The sequence below is a fragment of the Mycteria americana genome, chromosome 7, assembly GCF_035582795.1.
Source record: "Mycteria americana isolate JAX WOST 10 ecotype Jacksonville Zoo and Gardens chromosome 7, USCA_MyAme_1.0, whole genome shotgun sequence".
NCBI classification, from domain to species: Eukaryota; Metazoa; Chordata; class Aves; order Ciconiiformes; family Ciconiidae; genus Mycteria; species Mycteria americana.
Genome location: NC_134371.1, coordinates 36345563 through 36367448, shown reverse-complemented (window position 1 = coordinate 36367448; position 21886 = coordinate 36345563). Strand labels below are relative to the sequence as shown.

General features: G+C 38.5%; 1 protein-coding gene across 1 annotated transcript in view; it reads left to right on the top strand.

Moving 5' to 3' along the window:
- Positions 1-21886, top strand: part of HMCN1 (hemicentin 1) — a 203021-nt gene that overhangs the window by 55171 nt on the left and 125964 nt on the right. The window contains exons 7-11 of the mRNA XM_075509138.1: positions 5013-5133; positions 5712-5975; positions 6245-6389; positions 10577-10698; positions 16990-17265. Of these exons, the coding sequence (XP_075365253.1) occupies positions 5013-5133; positions 5712-5975; positions 6245-6389; positions 10577-10698; positions 16990-17265 (928 nt within the window). The remainder of the gene's footprint in view (positions 1-5012; positions 5134-5711; positions 5976-6244; positions 6390-10576; positions 10699-16989; positions 17266-21886) is intronic.

Sequence of the window (21886 nt, the reverse complement as noted above, 5' to 3'; positions counted from 1 at the left end):
CTTAGGCAAATGTATGTATTCATAATTTTGTTTTATAACATGTTCATTATGTCATTTTAGTCAACTGTTCAAAATGTAATTGCATCAAATGTGAACGAGTGTTAAAACTTCCAGGATTGCGCTATGGATAAGATAGTATTTAAATAAACTTTGTTTTTATGGCTTAGATGCTGATGTTTCAAAACAATTGAAATGTGTTTGTTAATAAATGACCCCACTACCACACCTTAAAATCTGTGCAAGCCCTAACTGTTTATGTAGAAATCACACTATTTAACTATGTCTGTTTTGCAGACAGATTCTCTTCAAACAAAGTCCAATCTGTACCTTGAGCTGGTTCGTAGGGGGCAGCATGTTGTGACATGTGTTTAGAGTGGGGGAGAGGAAGGGAGGTATAATGAACTGTAAGTTTTTACATCATCATCTCAACTCTGTTGTGTAATTGTGGCCTAAAATGACTCATGCTTTGTCTTGTTGTTGTATACTTCTTTACGAAGGTAAAGCAGCATGATCCCAGCTATCCTAAATTGATGTGGAAACAATCATACTGGTATAGGTCCCTTCCAACTGAACTATTCTATTCTAGTCTAGAAGTGTAAATACTATATTGTCATTTTTGGAGGGGAAGTCACCCACCTTTATAGCCAAGTTCACAGTGAGGTGTGCTGAATGGATGCATGCTCTGTATTGTCTGTGCCATGTGCACAGAAGTAGTTTGAAAAGGATTATTAATTCACATACAACACTGTAGGAAACGTGGTACTGCTGCAGAACTGGAACTAGAAAAGCACGTTGAGCTCAGCAGCTCTACGGAGAATTGTTTGAATGTCTGTCTATGCTTCCCGGACCATAAAAGTTGAAAAACCTGGTACAGAGATACCCTGGTGGTCTGCAAAAAACTGGTTTGGGTCCTACTGGACTTAGTAACATCAGATTTACTGGGTATTGAGAGGACTTTTCCTACAGTCAGTGCCTTAGTATTCAACTCTGTAGCTTGTTGAAGTCTTTTAGATTAAGTATGCAATCTAGTAAATACTCAATGCCCTGCAACATGGAGAAACAGAATGCAGAAAAAGCAAAAGCCCTGTGTGATCTCTCCCTGGCCCTGCATGGCTGTTGCTAAGCTGAGGCCTTTTTGGATGTGAGCTGAGCCATGTGGAACCGCTTGTGTATGCCTGCACTGTGCTGCCTAAATTTCTGGATTCCAGGAATTGCTGAGAGAGGAGCTTGCCACTCTTACAGGCTCAAAGTGTAACACCTGTCAGAGCTAATAAGCTCTCCTGAAAGCTGAGGCTGGCACTCAGCATGGTGCAAACTGCCAAGTGGCTCAGCTGGAAGCAGGCCAGCATGCTCAGCTAGATGCAAACCAATCCCAGCCAAAGCATCAGGCTTCTGCCGTGAGGGTTTCTAAGTTTTGTGGTTTTCTAAGCTCAGCATAATGCTGTCTCCAATTCTGTGGAGAAGAAAACATTCAAATTTATGTATTTTGCGTTTTAAAAAAAAGTTATCTTGAATATAGTTGAAATATTTTAATTACTTTAACTTTTATGAGCCAACCAGGTCTTAATTAGGTTTGTGCAAACAGCTTATATAGGTACTTGTCACCCAGAAGTGCACAAAGTTGTAATTTTAGTATAACAAATCATGGTGAGCTAAACGGTATTAGTCACTACTAAATCAACTGGAGAATGATCAGTCTAGGAAGATCCCATCTTAACCCACAGACAAGTGTTAGTGCAGTTTCAGTGCTCAGTGAGGTCTTTAAATCAGAAGTTTGAGTAATATAAAATGCACAGTATGCAATCCATTTGCCTCCTGTGCTGCAGGAGGCCTCCAGTTGCCTTCAGGTACTTCAGTATGAGGACATCAAATCTGTGCATGTATGTGTATTCTATAAATAAGTTTTCCTTCCAGGTCTGCTTTAATACTCTTGGTTTACAAGGTGATAGGATTCTTTTCAAAGAGCAATGACATGAGATGAGCACGTGGCTCCTCTCTCCATAGCGTATCAGCGAACAGTACAGGTTTTGTGCAGAAGGAAGCGTGCTTCTTTGGAAAGATGGTCCTAGTGTTGCATGTGTGTTCTGCATCTCCAAGCTAGCTGTGAGACTAAATTTATCTACTGGTCCTACTGCTGAGATACCTACCAAGAGATGGGCCTCAACAGGAACAGTCTGACTCATTTAACAGAAGAGGGAGCATCACTTTGCTTTTGCTAAGGCCCTCCTACAAAGATCTGTCCTATGGACTCCTCTTAAAGACTTCTTTGGAACAGTTTGGGAGGCATCCAACATCTTGCAAATTACAGTTACCTGCAAGCTCCAGGACAGCAGCATTAGAAGGCACTTGTATCCAATCCCTCCTTAAAGGCCTTGCCTGCTGTGTGTTTTCAGTTGAAAAGGCAAGTGAATGATGGAGGTGAGTCAGTGGGGGAGAGGCAGGAGTGAGAAGCCATCACTACTGTTTTGTTCTGTCATAGCTTTTTTTTTTTTATGAGCGATGCCACAAAAACTTCCCTGCTGTGTAAATGATCATCTGCATGACTGAGAAAAGGAGAGGAAAAACAATGAGAAATCAGCAGAAAAACGTGGCTGTTCTTGTGATCAAGACAGGTCTTTAATGACTGCTGTTGTTATTCCCTTACATTCCTATAGCTAAATGCAGCTGGCTCAATGGAGTGTAATGACAAACCAGTCCAGAGTAATTCCTACTGAAAGAGCACGTTCCTTAAAGCCTAATTCAGCTGCATATCTCTGCCACTGTAAATATAAACATAACCATGCAATTAAAAATTTATTTAGCCATTGTAGCTTGTTTTTTCTGTTGTATGAAAATTGAAGGTGTTTTACAAAAACCCATGCATTTTTTCATACATTTGTTTATAGATACATGCATTTTGGGCAATTATTATGTGTTGTTTGCAAGACAGTAAAGCATTTTTCCTTGACATCTGTGACAAATAGGTGTTTGCTCTTTTTATCATACTCCTCCAGTCTGGGAGGAGAAACACTAATGTACAATACCAGTGATCCATGTTAAATTACAAATAATGAAAAGAGACTTGACAAAGATACTAACTGGAAAGCAGTCCTTTGGGATGAAATTTACTGTTAGGTGTTTGCATAAGACTTCCAGCTCCTAGGTGTGACAATGATAGTTGCATTTATTTTTACTAGTAAATGGTAAAATTTTATAAGGTTATTCTAGCCTTAAAAATTCACAGGTATCCAAAGGTCCAAATAATTCATGGAGAGAAATAATTTCCCAATGTATTTTTCTATGGATTGTTTACTCAGCTTTAGTCACTGTCTTGTTTTGTTTGCACTAAGATTTTAAGGCTGTGACTAAAGACTTAGAAAAGACTTTGTGAAAAGTTGAACCACACCATGAATTCCTTATACAGACACATAAAGCTATAAAAAGAAAACTTTGTCACTGAGTTTGTCTAATGAAATTTTAACTGCCAATTAATGCTTGATAACATGAGTTGTTTGGCACACTTAAATATTTCTTTGTATTGTTAACAGCTGGTTTATATAAAAAAGGCTTTAGCAGTGATTTTTCTGAGGTGAAAGGCTAACCAAATAGAAGCAAATAGAGGTTGTTTTAATCAGATAGACATCAGCTTGTCATAGTGTCTAAATGGCTGTCCCTAGGCAGTTAGTTATAAGAAACAACTGTTTAATGTAATATTCACATGCAGCTGTATCAGAGGTGGTTACTAAACTGAAGGAATTATGGATTTGAGAATGGATCAGATAATACTCTCTAGATAGATAAAGCTCAGTGGAATTATTTCATTTTAATACTCATTTTCTTTCACATTGCAAGTCTTGTGTGCTGTATCGTCTCCCTGAACAAAAACTCGGAGTAGGTTCTACTAACTGCAGATTTGATCTTGGCATAATATATCTTAGATATCACTCTTCACAGCCTTTGGAATCTTTATTTTTTTCCTGCTGTTCTGGTTGAAATTGTCCATGGGTTAGTCATTGTTAAGTCTGTAAAAATCTAACTCCATGGTCAGTGCAGTGCAGCAGTGGTGTCTTCTTTTGTTTTTTCTAACACCTGAATGGTGTGCAAGTAGGCGAGGAGAAAAAGCCTTGGGTTCCTGTGCACTCTTGGCAAGTAGCAGTTGTCCTTTTCTTTCTCAGCATAGAATGATAGAAAGTAAGAAGGTAAACTTAAAGAAGAAAAATCAAAACAATTGTAGGATTGAGGACTTGCATAAAAGCTACTACTGTACCCTCAAACAACATAAAGCTAAGGCTTTTCAAGGGTGGGTGGATGGGTGGGGGTTGTTTGTGATTTGGTTTTTTTGCTGATTCATCCAGAATGTCAAGGTGAGGGGGTGGGGTGGTGGAGGACAGAGGTGAGAGGTACTTCTGCATCCTCTGCTTCCCAGCGGAGACCTTGGGTGGGAAAGAGAAGAACCTTTGATACACAGTATTGATTGAGGTTGGCTTGTACTTTCCACTTGTTTCATGATATGCAGTGCCTAGGATGTTTGCATATGCCTCATGGGTAAAAATAGTTTTGTGTATATTTAAAAAGGGAACTTACTAATAAATAAAAAGGTAAGATAAGTTATTGTAGTGCTGGAAGTAAATTGTTTATATATATTATCAGCAAAAATTTTACGCTGATTTTTCTGTTGGCTTGTGTTTCACATACTATTTTGTAATACACTTCATAATGGTCAAAATCCTAACTTCCAGACAGTCTCCCATTACAGTCACTGGCATGTGACAACAGTTGTTGATCTTATGTGTTTGTGTTGTGATTTACCTCCGAGACAAATTGGCTCTTTTTGCTTGATGCTACAATTGTGGGGTCCAATATCTAAAAGTGAAGCTTTATTACAGGTGTTTTTACTTACAACTTTTGACATAAGCCTCCTTTCTGTCTTGTTTTTAATGAAAGCTGAAGTCTATCTACTGAACTCAGTGGATGGATCAGAAACTTTGCAATTCCTGAAATGCTAATTATGCACGTGGTCTTTGCTCTTTCAGACCTCGAGCAGTGGACGGCACTCTGTTCGGATCACAGGTCTCAGTACTATTGACTTTAGAGCTGGGTTCTCTAGGAAGCCAACACTAGACTTTAAAAAAACGTCCAGCAGACCAGTGCAAGGTTTGTTTCCATTTTTTTCTCCATGCTAAACAATAACCATTTTTGGGCCCCCAAAATCAAGTGGAACTCTATGATGATCTCTCTGGTGAACTTTGTGATAAATCTGGGGCTGCTGTTGGTTGGTTCTTGGGCCTTGAATGTGTGAGAGCAGCCAATGTTCCTGTTTTACCATACTATGGTATTTTTTCATATTACCTTGGTTTTTTATGTCACATAAATCCAGGTATTTTTAGTTATGAAATGCCTCAAAAATTGCAACTCTGTTTCTGTTACTATTGGAGCCTCAGAAAAAGCCTTTGGCTCCAGGGCATGGTGACGACTTAATAAAGAGGCTGCTATTTCAGAAACACCTGTTGTAAATCAGTAATTTAAACTCTAATCAGTGCTGTGTCTCCTGACAGCTAATAAGCAGAGCACAACTTAGCACAACTTAGTTTTTTGCTACTTAGTAAGTAAGGGTTGAAACTGAATGGTGCATTTGTGGGGGAGTGGGCCGTACATAGGGATTTTAACCTTTCATTTTTTAATTACTTCATTTTTTTTTTAGCACTTAAAATAGCATGTTTCTTTTTTTCTAGGGATCCCTACCTTCGTGCTGCTAAATACAACGGGGATCTTTCTTCCAGCTAGAGTAGACCAATTGGAACTTCTGAGTATTACAGGGGAACTTCTTAAGACCTTGCCTGTGAAATACTATCCTGACAGAAAGCCCTATGGTCTGTGGAATATTTCTGATTTTGTTCCACCAGATGAAGCTTTTTTTGTTAAAATAATGGGCTATGACAAGGATGATTATCTTTTTCAGAGAGTTTCAAGTGTGTCATTTTCTAGTATTACTCCTGGTAAGCAATTTTAACTTTAATTGAATGTACATTTGTCATGTTTGAATTAGAAAAAAATATTAGATATCAATTTTAACTAACTTACACAAGTACCTTCTGTGCTGTTTCCTTCCAAAGTTGTATCTCTAGATTGTGATGGACAAGTTAATGTTATTATCTACTAAGTATATAACCTTATCAGAAATTGAATTTCCTTTTATTAAAAGGAAAAGATAGGATATATGTTATAGCTGTTAATAATCTTTTGGGGGAATATTTGCTTTCTTCAGATGTTCCAAAAGTTACAATGCCCACCAAGACTCCGGGATATTACTTACAGCCAGGGTCTGTTCCTTGCCACGTAGAAAGTCTTATACCTTTTACTCAGCGTTTTACTAAAAATGGAGTAAAACTAGGAGTGGATCAGTTCTTCAAGTAAGTAGTGACCTTTTTTCCAATACTGTTTTATTTCCCATTTATATCCTATGATTTCTGTTTATTATTTACTATTATATACTGCTTATATCCTATTACTTCCATTCTGCTATTTTTGGTGATATTCATTAGGGAGGCTGTATTCTATGGAGAGATTTCTAATGTATGCATGTTTGAGGAAGGTGTACACTCTGTATAGATAATGGTATTATATGGTTCTGATGAAAATCCCCCTCAAATGTGTGCTCTTAAATTAAGATAAACTGGGTCTAAAAGTCTAGAAAGCAAGTGCTTTTAATTTATAGTTTTAAAAGTTATGTAAAGTAGATCAGTAACTAGCCTTTTTCTGGAACACACCCTTCACCTCCCCCTCTCCCTTCAATGATAGATTAGATGAGTATGTAACACATTAATTTGCTTTATTTTTTAGTGGCCTTTCATGGATGCCCTAGAAGTATGTCCTATGACCTACCCTAGAAAATCTTCCTCTTCAGAAAATCTCTCAAAATAGGGAAACTTATACTGAATATACCAGAAGGCTCTTTGGATTTCTGTGTAGAAAATGGATTGCATGCTCTTTCTCTGTAGAATGAGATAAGAATAAAAAAAAAATTATAAACCAATTAAAGTACTCATAAAATCCATCTTGTAATTCTGGTAGTTGAAAACAAAAGGGAAGTATGTACTAGAAACTAGTGTCAGCTGCCTCTGTTAGCCTCTTGTAACGCCTGAAGCACTTCAGGAGAAGACTGAAGGCTAAGTTCTAGCATTCAATAGCAAGTACATGATTACCAAAATAAATAAATTCTGAAGCTCCCTTGTATACTTGGCAGTGTGAAATGCTGCAGCTCGCTCTTTTTTTTTTTTTTTTTTTTTTTTTTTAAATGAGGTGCCATTTACATTTAGTCAACCCCAGCACATACTTTAGCAGCTGTGTAATTTTTTCCATTCTTTAGTTATCAAACCACACACTTCTACTCCTTGCTTTTCACATATCCAGCACCTTTATGATTGGGCTGCATTTTTCATTTTTCTTATTACAGACCAGATGAATGAACAGATCAGATCATCCAAGTTAATGTAAAAAAAAAAATATATCTGAAGCCAAATATTCTTGATCACAGTTAAAAAGGATCTAATTCGGCTTGCTTGTCTGCACTTTATTAGTAGTGAAATTCCATACAGGATTTGTCCAGTTTACTAGTTTAATGCAGATTTGAGCTGTATTATTGCTCTGCATTGCATGAGTTTTGTTTTGGTGACAAGATGTCATCTTTACTCAATTTTTTTAATACTTATTTCAAAAAGTAAATGGTTTATAAGTTGAATATTATAGTCTAGCATGACAGTTGTCTATGTGAAAGTATCATTAAAATGAATACAGGTTAAGGGTTCTTGAAGTGAATGTACTTTGAAAATTTTTTTTTACTTTTATTCCAGAGGTACTATCAGCTGTAATAATAATTTCTAATTTTAAATGAGTAACATGTAGGAAAAATAAATTTCTCTAAAAATGCAACAGCTTTGTTTTTCTAGATTTCTGCATCCCATGGTGATCTAGTAAGAAAATTTGGGTTTTCATTAATATCCTAGTGCATTTCGGACAAGTCTAACTTAGGAGACCAAGAACAGTAGTTAAGCACCTCATTTCAGTGGGAAATCACTGGGAACTGAGCACTAATGTGTCTTTAAAATCCGTTCTGTATTATAAATGGCAGATCCCACCAACCCTGCAAAGGGCAGAATCAGCAAAAATAACGTGTGAAATTCTGACAAGAAAGGCAATCCATTTAGTTAATTAAAATAATAATAATTAAAAAATCACTCTGAATCAACTGATATTTGCGGTTGTTAGTCAAGTTTAGTATTTGCTAAACCATGCAGAAAATATCACTCCAACCTACGTGTTAACTGGTGTGGTATGAGTGAATCTTAGGTTTTCGTTCATTTGTGTGAGCTACAGCCTGCTGCTGGTAACTTCCCAAGTGAAACGTGATATGGAGTGTGGTGGTTTGTGGTGACCAAGAGGTGAGGTTAGATATAACGTGAATATCAACGTGCTCTCTGCCAGTGTTTCTACAGTAACTAATAACCAGGATGTGATTTGGTCTTCGGCTTTTGCAACTTGGCTAAGGGAGTATGTTTGTATTTTCCAAACTAATTAGATAAGCAGCTTGATCAGCAAATTGCATATATTGTAAAATTATTTGGGTAAATAAATGACTTGATGCTGAAAGGTGCTGAGTTATCCCAATAACACATGTTGCAAAGAGTTGTGTGCAGTTACTGCTTTTTAGAGTCAGTGCCAAACTGTGCAGCAGATGCCTTGAGGTGTGTGTTATTCATTGCTGCCATTGTTGTATTTAATTTTTTTTTTTTAAATAGACCACTGCAAGTCTCCGTTTGCCCAGCTTTTCTACTCGAGACACATTTCCTTTTATGCTTCCGTTCTCAAGGCTTCCATGTTTGACATCTGGTGTATAGCAAGTGTCAGGAATGAAGAAGAATAGGACTGCATAACTTCACTTTTAACATACTTTCCATGAAAAAGAGAAGTTTCTCACTTTTTTTACTTGGAAGAAACATTACCTTATTCTTTAGTGTTGGCAGCTACTGCCATTTCCATTTGCCAGCATTGCACGATAAAATGTAATAGATTTTATATATGATATATTAGGTTATCTAGAATAAGTATGAAGTAAGAGAGAGTAAGAAAGAAGCCATTTAAGGTCACTATGTACTGGTTTCATTTGTGGTGTAGTTGGATTGTCTGTCTCATGGTGCTACAGCATTGAACTCTCATGCATATTCCAAGTCTCTTTCTTTTGTTCTTTCTATATCCTTTAGGGGTTGATAAATCAATCTATTCAGACAAACAAAAGAGAGACAAAGAGTTCACTAATTTAGTATTTTCCCATAATGTGGCAATTACTTGCCAAAGCTATCATGGATATTTTAGTGCTCATCAGTTTTGTTTACATGCCATAGCAACAGGCCACAGGGAGCACTGGAACACTCCAGAGGAACCACTGTTTTGCTCATTTACATCATCATCTGTGTGTCTGTTGCACCATTAGTTGTATAAAATGTGGGTTTGGATCTTGAAGTTGTAAGAGTGTTTGTTTTTAAGCACATGTAACCACCAGTCAATGTAGTTATACTTTTATTCTCTTCTTGACTTCAACATTGCATGTGATAGATACATGGTATTATTGCCTATCAGCTTTGCCCTTCCTGTGATTTATAGAAAAACTCCAAGTATTTCTCTGGATTCCTGTTACATTATCTTGCTGGCATCTCTTCTGTACTCCACCCTGCATTTTCAGTCTTGAATCCATCAATTCTGTCTTTTTATGTGTGGTATTGTTTATTTTTGTATGGCTGGGCAATCAATGTGCAGAATAGTGGATTATTATAGTTATTGCTGGTCATAAGTTCAGAGGTGCAGCCGGCAGAGCAGAAGTCGGAGTCATCTACGTACCGATACTTCACATTTTGCTGGATTGTAAATGTTTGGGATGGAGGTAGTCCTTGCAGTTTAAAAAGTGCAAAGAGAGCTGCCTGGATGTAGTAATCTTGTAGTAGGGTAGATGCTGCCCTTCCCACTGTATGAACCTGATAGTGGATTTGCATGCTGGGGGGGGGGGGGGGGGGGGGGGGAAGTAGATTATATCTGGTAAAGGACGGGGTCTCCTTTATGTGTAACCCCTATCTGTATCTGGGTGTTTGAGAAGTTCGTGCTGGGAGGATGAACACTTGTTACCCTTGCTAGTAAGAGCCACAGGTATGGTACCACATACTGGCTCTACATAGAAAGTTGTTGGCATTAAGGAAAGGTATCTTCTCAAGTAGTAAATAAAACAATAGAGTATGAGCAGCTGAGTGAATGACTGCAAATACAGTGGTTTTAGTTATTGTGTGACAACTGTTGACATACGTTAAAGGCATATTTGTAGATGTGCAAGTGAGCCATTCTGCAAAAACTTTCACTTCATAATACTTATTAAAAGCCTGACTATATATATCGTTTCTTTAAATAAAATCAATAAAGCTAGATCCAATTTGATTCATCAGAGGGTCTGTTTTTCCTCTTAATTATTGTGAAAATCTCTGTAGTCAGGAAACAAAGTTCTTGTACCTCTTGATTCCTTCAGGAATTTAGTGAGTATGCCCTTTTTTTCCTCCAGAGAATCATCTAGTATGAGTTGGGAAATTGCCAAGGTTTCCTTGTCTGATGAAGGCTTTTACGAATGTATGGCAAGTAGCAGTGCAGGAACTGGACGTGCACAGACGTTTTTGGATGTATCAGGTGGGTAGTAGTCCATGCTTCAACAATGCATTGTGCTGGAACATTTAACAGAGAGCAGTGGCACTTGGTGCCAATAAAATACATTTCCAGTTCTAAGTATATTTTTAATTAATGTGTTTTTTCTCACCCATGTACACAAGTGTGCTGATGTTTATTCAGGACAGCTGTTTTAAATATCAACATCGCATTTGCTTTAATTCGTTCCCACTGTCAGTTTGACTTGCAGAATAGATATGGCCTGTACAAGGAGAAATTGAAATCTCATTTTTCAATTGTTCTCATTTTTATTTCAAGCTGTAGCAATTAATATATTTACTTGATCGTATGTTTGTATTATCTGATAGACGAGGAATTACAAAAGTTGCATTCAAAAATTTTCTGCTGTTTTTAAACAAGATTCAGTAAATTGTTGGAAATCTTTTCTCATCTATTACCTAGTTACTGAATAACTAGGATGAAGGAAGTAAAATTAAATGAGGAATAAATCAGGCTAATCACAAAGATAATTTTGAATAAACAGTAGTATTTGGTTGCTAGCCCCAAAATGGCTAGCAACCATTATCTGTCCAATAGATAATTTTAATCACTGTTTTTTGTTTTATTTAATCTAAAAATGTTCCTATCTTCATAAAAATCTCAATTTAAAGGATAACTAGTTATGAATCTGGTCATCCATTTAGTATGAGTTGGTGTGCCTTATCTGGTAAAGCAGTTTCAAAGCATAAAGCACTGATATTCCACTTGCTGAAGGAGAGGGAATTTTCCTATGTAAGTTAATGACCTGTTCAGACTTGAGGCACTAAATGATTGACCCATTAATTATTACTAAAAGTTAGTTGTGGTAAGAGAGAATCCTTCCTGAAAAGTGAAATAGTGTCATCCTGGTCAAGCTTTGGACATAAAAATTTGGAGTGGGAGAAAGGGAGAGAGCATAGTTGGCCTTCTGTGAAGGCAAATGTAAAGCTACGCTGCTTGTGTACCTGTGAGTCTGACCACTGGGACACATGGACATTGGTTGTTGTCTGCAGATTATGATGTTGAGAGTTTCAACTGCAGATCAGCTAGAAATGTTTCCCAAAGTAAAACAACAGGCTTTGCTTCACAAAGTTAATCCTTTTACTCTATCAGAGGAATTTAGTTTAAGTAACTGTGTAAACCAAGATGAACCCTAAACACAGATGGAGAAAACATGAAAACAGGCATGGTCTTGAACTGCTTCAGCAGACAGTAGGGGTCTTCTGCAGGAAGATGACCTGCAGGAAAAATTAAGAATAAAAGCTTATTTATGCATGTGGGTGAGTGGATGAAAACCCTGTCCATACTATAGCAAATTTTGTCACTTAATTTTTCACAGTTGCAATGCAGTCTGAGGGAAAGGAAAAAATAATTTCTATTTTGAAACAAAAATCCATTTGATATAGCCTTCTGTTTGTGTTGATCAGACATCTGTCATGCAGAAGTGTAAGCTATTGTTCTTGACTAGGGAAAACATGGGAGCCGAGTCAGTTAATTTAATTTACAGTGGCAGTGAGGATAGTAGAGCTCAGAACAGCACTCTGAATTCAGCCTCAGGGTTTCATATAACTGCTTGAAATCCATGTTGTCTTGTCTTTTATCTCCTGTAGTAGCTAATTCAGGTTAACCTGGATTATGAGCCATAGAATCACAAAACAATTCAGGCTGGAGGGACCTTTGGAAGTTACTTAGTCCAACTCACAGCTCCAAGCAGAATTAACTTCCAAGCTTGATGGCGTTTCTCAGGAACTTGTCCAATCAAACTTTGAATGTCCCCAAGGACAGAGATTTCACAAGTTTCATGGGCAGCCTTCAGTGCTTAACTATCCCCACTAGGAAAATACTTTGCATGTCTAGTCAGAATTTCCCCTGCTGCATGTTATGACCACAGACTCTTTTTTTTTTTTGAGCCCTGAGAAGACTCTATATTCTCTAAAACAACTCAGTAGTTGAAGAGGGTGACTATGTATCCATTCACCTTCTCTTTTGCAGGCAAAGACGTTCCTCTTACTGCAGTATGAGCAAATCCAAAGAAACCAGTGTGATATCATTGATTCCATGCAAGGCAAAGTTTGTAGAGAAACAGCCCTCTTACACCAAGTGGTAAATTTGAGGAGAGGAACATCCTTTTAGTCACACAGAGTACTCGAGTAGAATAGAACAGTAACATCAATACTTACCCAAGTCCTAGAGCGCTATTTTATATTTTGGTGAAATATATATTTGATGAAAATCCTTCAGGCAGGTAGGGTATTCCCATATGCTTGTTTCAAACTATGTTTTGGAGGACAAGAAGCTGTTATATTCTGCCCCAGAAATGGTGGGCATAAAGATTCTTGGACTGGAAGTTGCAACCATCCTTCTCCTCACAGAGAAAACAGAAAGAGAATCCTAACTTTTTTCTTGTGATATTGGTAGCACTTGAAAGTCAAGAGTGATGAGGGGAAAAATTCCCATATCCTCTCATTTACAGAGCACTGAGAGATCGACTGAGACTGACTCACTATGTAAATATGAGCAATTAGTTCTGTTTTGAGCCATGCAGAAGATTAATGTGAGGGAGATGCTTTGAAATCCTTGTGTACAAGTATTTGAAAGAAAATTACTTGAAATTTCTTCTTCAAGCAAAGTAAACAATCTTTTCAAGTATTCCTAGTTTGTCTAGCTGACAGACAGTATATCACAGATAATCCATTTTGTCAACTCCTGTGTGAAAGGTATCAGAACTGTGTCAACATTTTCTAGTTTCAGGAAAAGCAAATAGTTGAGTTTGACTTTGTCTTACTAGTATTAAATCTTTAGAATGTCAGTTGGCTTGTTAGCTTGTGCAGGCACCTTAACTGAAGTGCTCTGAATACAGGGGACTCAGCTTAGAGTTTGGCTGGGGGATTGCTATGTGTGTGCACTATTGTGGGAAGAGGCCGGTGTAGTCCAAAAGGTGTCGTGCCCTACTGGACTGACATTCGAAAGATGGGGATTTTAGTCCTGTACTGGCCTTCATCTCTCTCTTTTCTAAGTTTCTTTAAGTAACATACTTGGTGATATGCCCATGGAAAGTATTAGAAGATTAGTTGTTTCTCCCAAACAAACCAAAACCTGAAGTGCAGGGGAGAAATTCCATTCTCAGTAAGCAAGTCTAGCTTTTCTTGACTCTCCTCTGCATATGTTAAAATAAACAGTTTTGGTAATCAATGATTGCTGTTAGGGACAGTGTTTATAGGGAAGGAGAGCTGCACACGCAGCGTGCAGAGTGTATGAGTGATTCATTGCTATGCAGAGATCTAGCATAAAGCTTGTGAACCTCATCGGAGACCCCATGTGAGACTTAAGTGAGGAGGAGTTATGGCTGGCTCTGAGTTTAGGAGTAACTTTCACCCTTAATAAATACAGATTTTTTTTTTTTTTAATTCCCTGTTATCCGTGCTTTTCTTGGGATAATTGTTTTTTGGTGTGTACTGATAAAGATTTGGTCTTGGTCTTGCAGCTGTCTTATTTCTGCTAAAGCATCCCACTCAGAATTTTTTTTTTTTTCTTTTTTCAAGATCTTTCTCTTTTTCAAGAACTAGTCTGGGGAAAAACAAATGGGAAAAAAAAATGTTTTTAATGGGAACGCATAAAGTGATACATAACGTATGTTCTTTCTCTAACATTTAAATGTTGCCGCCTTTATCAGTGATATCTCAAGAAGGATCAGGATGACTGCTCCTATTTTAAGCATCTGTGGTTTCAAAGTTTAATTCCAGTACAAAATTATTGCAGCTGCTTTCTTCCAGGAGTGTGGCAGAAGTGTACAGACGAGTAGAGTGGAAAGCAAATAATAACAAATAGTGGAAGTTACAACTTAAGATATGTACAGATAGGAAGGAAAAGAAAATGAAATTGCCTAAAATTTGAGTGGAAACTGTTAAGGGATGTTGTAAGTGGCTGCAGCTCCAGCCTAGGAATTCCTCCTGCCTGGCTGCTGGAGCTCAGCCCTCTCTGCCCATGGACCTGAGGGTCTTTTTCAGACCCACGGACGCTGCTGCTGCTTTCCTGTTCGCACATTCGTTAGTGGTGAAGCTGAGCATGTATCACAGACACACAGGGGACACTGACACAGCCGGCTCCACAGACTGCCACAGACAAGGTACTGCCTTCAACAGCAGCTACATGTAGAACCTGCATAAAGCACAGGACAGCCAACTCCCCTCCTCCTCCCTAGCTGGTAAGGATTGAAGCTCCCTAGTCAGAGCACATACGCACCACTCTCTAGAGCCACACGCACATATGCCAGATCTCTTGAGTATTGGCATGGGCCTTCTGTCCCTCTTACCTGCTTCTTGCCAGCTGTTCCAGCTTGAAGTTTGCTAACAAACTTCACACACACACCACTACGCACACCTGGTTTGGGGAAGGTACAGAATTGCCTGAGATCCTTGCCTGCTCCACTAGCTGGTACTCAGACTCCAGTCCCTCCAGTAGCTGATGCCACAGGCCTGGGGTGCCTACACCCCCTGGTCTGACCCAGTCCACTTACAGTGCCCCCCCCAGTAGCTGGCACTTAGTTCTTGCAGGACACACACAGAAGGGATAGGGAGTGAGATTACACAGAGAGAGAGCTAAAAAAAGATTTAATAAGACGACAGGACAGGCTGTGGTGATCAGGCGCAGGGCTTAGTCAGACAAGAGTACTGCCTGGTCATGTTTTACATACAACAGGGCCCTTTTATGCCTCTTTCTGCCTGCTCCCCCCTTTGCTCCTCCCAGAGTCACTTTCCCTGCATGTTACTTTATCAGTTTCCACAGTTTGACAGCTTCCCCCCCACCCCAGCCGTATCTGGGACCCCCAGGTTTGTGTCCTTATCACTTGCAAAGTCCATGGTTGGCTCCTCTTTGAAATGATGCTGGTAGCTTCTTGATAGCCCATCAGTTAGCATGAAGAAGTTTGTTTCTTGTAATTGTCTCTGCTATTGTTCATCTGTCAGGTCTGTGTGTCTCTATACTGTGTTTATTACCTCCCCTTTTCCTTATCCCATTTGACAAGGTCCTTGATCAGATAAACTTAAGGGAACAGATGTTCTCTCCTTCCACATTCCCTTATAGAAACTGTCATGGGAAGAACTTAATAATGATGCATTGTCATGGTTTAACACCAGCCAGCAACTAAGTACCACACAGCTGCTTGCTCACTCCCCCCTGGTGGGGTGGTGGAGAGAATCAGAAGAGTAAAAGTGAGAAAACTTATGGGTTGAGGTAAAGACAGTTTAATAGGGAAAGCAAAAGCTGCGCAAGCAAGCAAAGCAAAACAAACCAAGGAATTAATTCACTACTTCCCATCAGCAGGCAGGTGTTCAGCTATCTCCAGGAAAGCAGGGCTCCATCATGTGTAATGGTTACTTGGGAAGATAAAACACCATCATTCTGAATGCGTTCCTTCTTCTTCCCCAGCTTTATATGCTGAGTATGACATAAGGTCTGGAATATCCCTTTGGTCAGTTGGGGTCAGCTGTCCCAGCTGTGTCCCCTCCCAGTTTCTTGTGCACCCCCAGCCTGCTCAATGGTGGGGTGCTGTGAGAAGCAGAAAAGGCCTTGACTCTGTGTCAGCACTGCTCAGCAGTAACTAAAACATCCCTGTATTATCGACACTGTTTTCAGCCCAAATCCAAAATATAGCCCCATACTAGCTGCTATGAAGGAAACTAACTCTGTCCCAGCCAAAACCAGCACATGCATTGGGCAGCTGTTAACTTAGTTTCGTTGTTGCTATTAGAAGAGCTTGCTAGTAACATGGTTTTTTCATATACAAGTCTGCAAAAATCTAGTGTGTAGCTCAGATTGCACCATGTATGGTCCCACCTCAGAGATCAGACTCTGAGACCTGGTGGTAGTCCTGTCTCTTCCTTCTGTTGCTGTGGTGCTCTGATCACTTGTTGGCTTTCCCCAGTGCAAGATGAGCTCAAAGAACGCAGTGCTACATCCTCTGTCATACATGATGTGATCTTTCATCCTATGTGATACAACAGTTTTGACCTAAATCAGGTGTGTTTGTGTGATGTAAGCTCCTGTCAGGTAGCTTAGATCAGGGAATGAGGATGCTGTCCTGGGTTCTGTTTCATGGTTTCAGCAATGTGAAATGAAACTAAATGTTAAACCAATATTACATTTTCTTTCTTTTTTTATTTTTTTTTTTTTACACTATAATTAACTTGAAGTTGTTTATCAAGAATCCACAAATGAAGCAAAGGTTCCCAAATCTTTTTCTCTTATTTTTTTCTTTATTATGTTCTTTTTATGCAGAGCCTCCACCCATGATTCAGGTTCCTAATAATGTCACGGTTGTCCCTGGTGAAGGAGCCATCTTGACCTGCCTAACTTTAAGCACAGTGCATTACAATCTCACCTGGCAGAGAAATGGCAGGGATGTGAGGCTTAAGGACCCCCTGCGAATAAGGATAATGAGCAACCTGTCTTTAGAGGTGAAGACTGTAAAGCTCACGGATGCTGGCAAGTACAACTGCATCGCTTCTAATGAGGGTGGATCTACCACAGCATCAGTCTTCCTTACAGTGCAAGGTAACAAGGAAACTGCATGTTAAACTTACTCTGTCATGGTTTATATTTTCTTTATCTTGTGAGCAGTCTCTTAGTAACTTCTGTATTTTATTTATGCCTGTTGATAAAACTGCATGGAGACTGACAGAACGTTATGTAGTTCTTCCCTGTTTCAAAATGGCAGTGGGAGTTGCCAAAGAGCACTAGTGCTCATTTTGCGAGACTGCCTTGTGTTGTGTGTCTCTGAGCTGTGGTTTGATCCTTCTCCTATAACTGCCAATTTAACTGCTGTACAAGTGAATGGAGCCTGAGGTAGTTTTGTTGTTAGTGTCTCCTAGAGAGCAGAGCACAGAAATAGCTACACACACACATGCATACACCACTCCCCAATATTTGTAGCTAACCTCTACTTTGAGAAAATGTACCGGCTGGCTATGTGGATTATTTTTTAATTTTTTTTATTTTCTTATTTTTTTATTTTTTTTTTTTTTTAGTGAAACTATAACTATTGTTAAATATGTGTCACTAAACCGGTAAAAGTTTCTGTGTTCATCTGGTTTATTTTATATCTGTTTGTAACAGAATAGTACTTCTAAAATTTTTCTGTGTATTATGTTATTGTATCTGTTTTATAGTGCCAGTCAATACAAGCTAAGAACTAATCACGATTTTATGAAAGGCTAGATTTTATGAAGGCAAAGACTTCAAAAATATGTCAGAACTGAAAAAGAAAGCGTGGGTGAGACCAAACAAGGTCTAGATCTGTGCTGTTGCTTCATACCAGCAACAAATTTCAGAATTATGTATAAACACAGTAATTTGTCTTGGAGTAAATCCTTTTAAAATTTGAAGGTACTGCAGGTTTCTCTCTGTTTGCCTTCGTCACGTGGAGTTTTGAACCTTTGGTTCCTAGCTGCCTGTCTGTGGGTAAGAAGAGACAGAACTAAAGAAATTTTTTGGAAAGAAAACTATTCTGTCTACTTGTAGGTGACTCTGACAGGATTTCTGCTTGCTGATGATAGTGGGTCATATTCTGTGCAGAGTGGGTAGCTTCCTTAACTTTGTTGCTGTAATTCTAGTACTTTGTTAACTGATGGAAAACTTAGAATTATGGAAAAAAGAAAAATTCAATGGAATTGCCTGACTTAAGGTACTCCAAATCAGAGAAAGGTCAGAAACGGAGTTGAAACGTTTACTAATGGGATGTAGTTTTTCTTACAGGAAGAGCATATTGGTTGACCAAGGTGGAATAAGTAGGTGTGCAATCAATTACGTAGGACCTATTACAAAATAAAGCAGAATGAAGTGTTTCTTCATTGATCTGTTTGAATTACCCTTAGATGGCTACAGCAGAGTTATAACTGTTAAATTTCTAGCAAGGCTGAAGGGGAAAAAAGCCATGAAAAAACACCAACCCCCATACGTTTGGAAAACTTAGTTTTAATTCTACAGGATTTTTCCATAAAGACACTCATTCAAGCATGTCAAAGGCAGCAAGAGAAGCACCCCTGTCCCTTGTTCATCACTTCCTGGGATTTAGATTTTCCTCCTAATGTCTGTAGACCAGTCTGGGAGCTTTAACAAAATGACCAAATTACTTCTGGCAGTTTTTTATAGTAAAGCTAAAGAAGTTCACTGCTGCCACAGGAGAGTATTGAGGTTTCAAATCACTTATGTATGTAGAATGATTATATCAAGTAGTTGGGAATTACATTTTGACTGGTACTGGTATTGCTAACAGCTTTAAAACATGTCCGAGAACCCTCTTGGACAGTTCAGACAGACTTAGTTAAGAGTATGAGATGTGTTTTCTTTCATTTCTGATGAAAGATGCTTAGAACAGAATAAAAGTGTAGGAAGTGCTAAGCTGCAGCTGAATTCACATTTCTTCAGTAGTGTCTGCCTCTTTTTGTTTGGAAAAAGTAATCGACTGCCAACATCTCAAATGGCTATATGCAGAAGCTGAATGGTATCAGGATCGTAGTACGCGCTATTATTTGTGATCATTTTAGTTTGCTTGGACAAAACTATTTTTATCGGATTTCTGGAGGTACTTTGTGTGACCGTGTCATGTACAACCTGTAGCGCTTGTTAGGGTCTAGAATAGTATTCAAAAGAACAGTTTATATTTGGCAGCAAATGAGTAAATTATTTGGCTATATGTAAGAAGTAAAAGCTTTATAGGGTTGTCATTATTAACATTCTGAAGAAGGAAATTTGAAGTCTTGTTAATAGATTGAGATGGGTTCATGCTTTGTGTAGTTGCAAGTAATTCAGAATGTCAAATTAAATTCATATTGAAGCCCTTTATTATTGTTGGGACAGTTCCATAAAGATCTCTGAATTTTGGATCGTAAGAGAATGAACACTGCTTTCACCCCCATTTTCTTTCTGGAGTGGGAGTTAAGGCAGAGAACAAATGTTGGTAGCTCTACAAATAACCCAGCATCTGCTTTACATGCTTAAGTGGATTGTAGTAAACCCTTGCTTTGAAAGCTTTCAGTTTGATGCTGCTGTTTCTGAAAGAGAACATTCATCTGATTTTTGTGCCAGCAGCTGTACAAATACAGACTGAAATCTTAAATGAGAGTTGACTTTTTTCCCCCAGTTGTGTGTTCTGTGTTTAAGAACATACTATACTAAGTCACTAATTGTCCCACGCTAATATTGAGCACAGCTAGATGAAAATCCTGTTCAGAACTTGTGCCTATTTGTGGAGTGGCAGTATACTGCTCAGAGTAGTCTGAAAAGTCACTGAATGCAGTTTTATAAATTTCAAGGAGTATAAGCTCTCAAGCCTTCTAGGATTGTATTGGTACTTATTGAGTGCTATGACTAACTTAAAGTACACGCTCATCTTTAGACCTTCTTTAAAGGTGGCTGCATAGTGTGAATTGCTCAAGTCCTCCCAACAGATTGGTGTTAGATGGAAACATAAATTAATTTGTAAGGGCATTTGCTACTTTTTAAGGGCATTCGCTACTTTTTCAGATGCTTCATATAATACATCAGAAGCCTGGAGGAGCATATTGCAGCTCTGTGAGGCTAAAGATTGGCCAGGAGTGTGAAACATTGTTGGTCCTATAAACTTTTCAGTGATGTATTTCTCACTGATGAGGGAAATACCATGAGCATGTAAACTTTTTCTTCCAGCTTGTTACAGTCTTGTAGGCAGAATATGAGTTTGCTATATGCATATTTATCAGGTTCAATTAATATGGAGTACTTTGGTAGCTTGATGTTTTGTTCCTGGTGTTTTCATACACATAAGTAATATTGATTTGGGGGAATTTTGAGGAATTTAGGCTTTTTTTTTTTTAATGAAGCAGTGTGCATGCTGAAGGGATTGATTTGTGGTGGTTTTTTGTTTCCTTACTCCTCCAAGAATTTCAAATACACAATTAAAACTCAGATCCCTGAAATTTGGGTGATGCTAAATGTGATTTATAGTAGTCTTGGCTTTGCATGTTTTCCAGTGTGAGTAAGTAAGAGTAGACAATAAAGGACTTCTTTTAGTGATTGCCACTGTCTTTTGCCTTTACAACACAGCTGTATAGTATGTAGAAACTTTTGCAGCTTTTGCTTGTGTTTATGTTGGTGATTAGTAGAGATGTTTGAGTTTAGTAATCTCAGCATATGATGAATTCCAGCAGTAGATGAACAAGAAGTGAGGCAACACTGAACATTTGTCTTTTTTGGGAGCCATCTAAGGTAGTGAAGTGGCAGCTGCTGTGCATTGAGCTCACTGACAAACAGCATGCAGGTCAGCATACTATTCTGATGTATTTCTTTATCTGAATGTACAGGTAGAATAAAATCATACATGCTGTAGTTACTGTTTTGTCCATAGTGTGGTGGGTTTCCCTTACCTGCTTATTTGCTGAACATTTAAAAATGTTTAAATGCCTGTCTGGTATAACAATCACAACTGAAGGCATCTGCTTACAAGTAGCACTGTTAAATAATTCAGAGTGGTCTGTGCTAGCAGCTAAGTGCTAGAAGTACCTAAGCTGCACCTGCAAGAAATAAGCATGCATATTACGTGCTCCACCTGCCCACATAAGAAATAAAGTATATGTTTGACTTTGGGCATTGAAGAATTGTCATTGCTGTAATAACAGTCTGCTAAGTGAACTTTTGTCAAGCCAACATGTGACAAGAGTACTGTCCTACTGTATAAACAGTCAACTATATTAGATGCGCAGCGGGGGAAAGCGGGACCTATTAGCCTGACGGGATGCAAATGTGCTGCCTACTGTAGGGAAATGATGTGGGTGGATGCTTACCAGCCAACTTGAAATCCAGGTTGGAAAAAAAAAATTGCCCAGGAGACAATGTATGTGACTTGGTTCAACCAAAGCAATGGTAATTCTCAGGTACATCCCAGACAAGGAGCAGAAACCAGAACTGAATGAACACGATAGGACTTTCAGCATGAATGTGCTTATATCTGGAATAATTCCAGGAAAGAGACTGCCTGGATGGACAAAAGGTAAATTGTCTCCTTGGCATAACCTAGGGCTCTTTTGCCTGAATTTCCTCTGCTCTTTTCTCTGAAAAGATATAATACAGAAATAAACATCTTAATACATTCACTTAGATACATGGATACACACTGTAATGATAGGCAAGGAGAAATCTG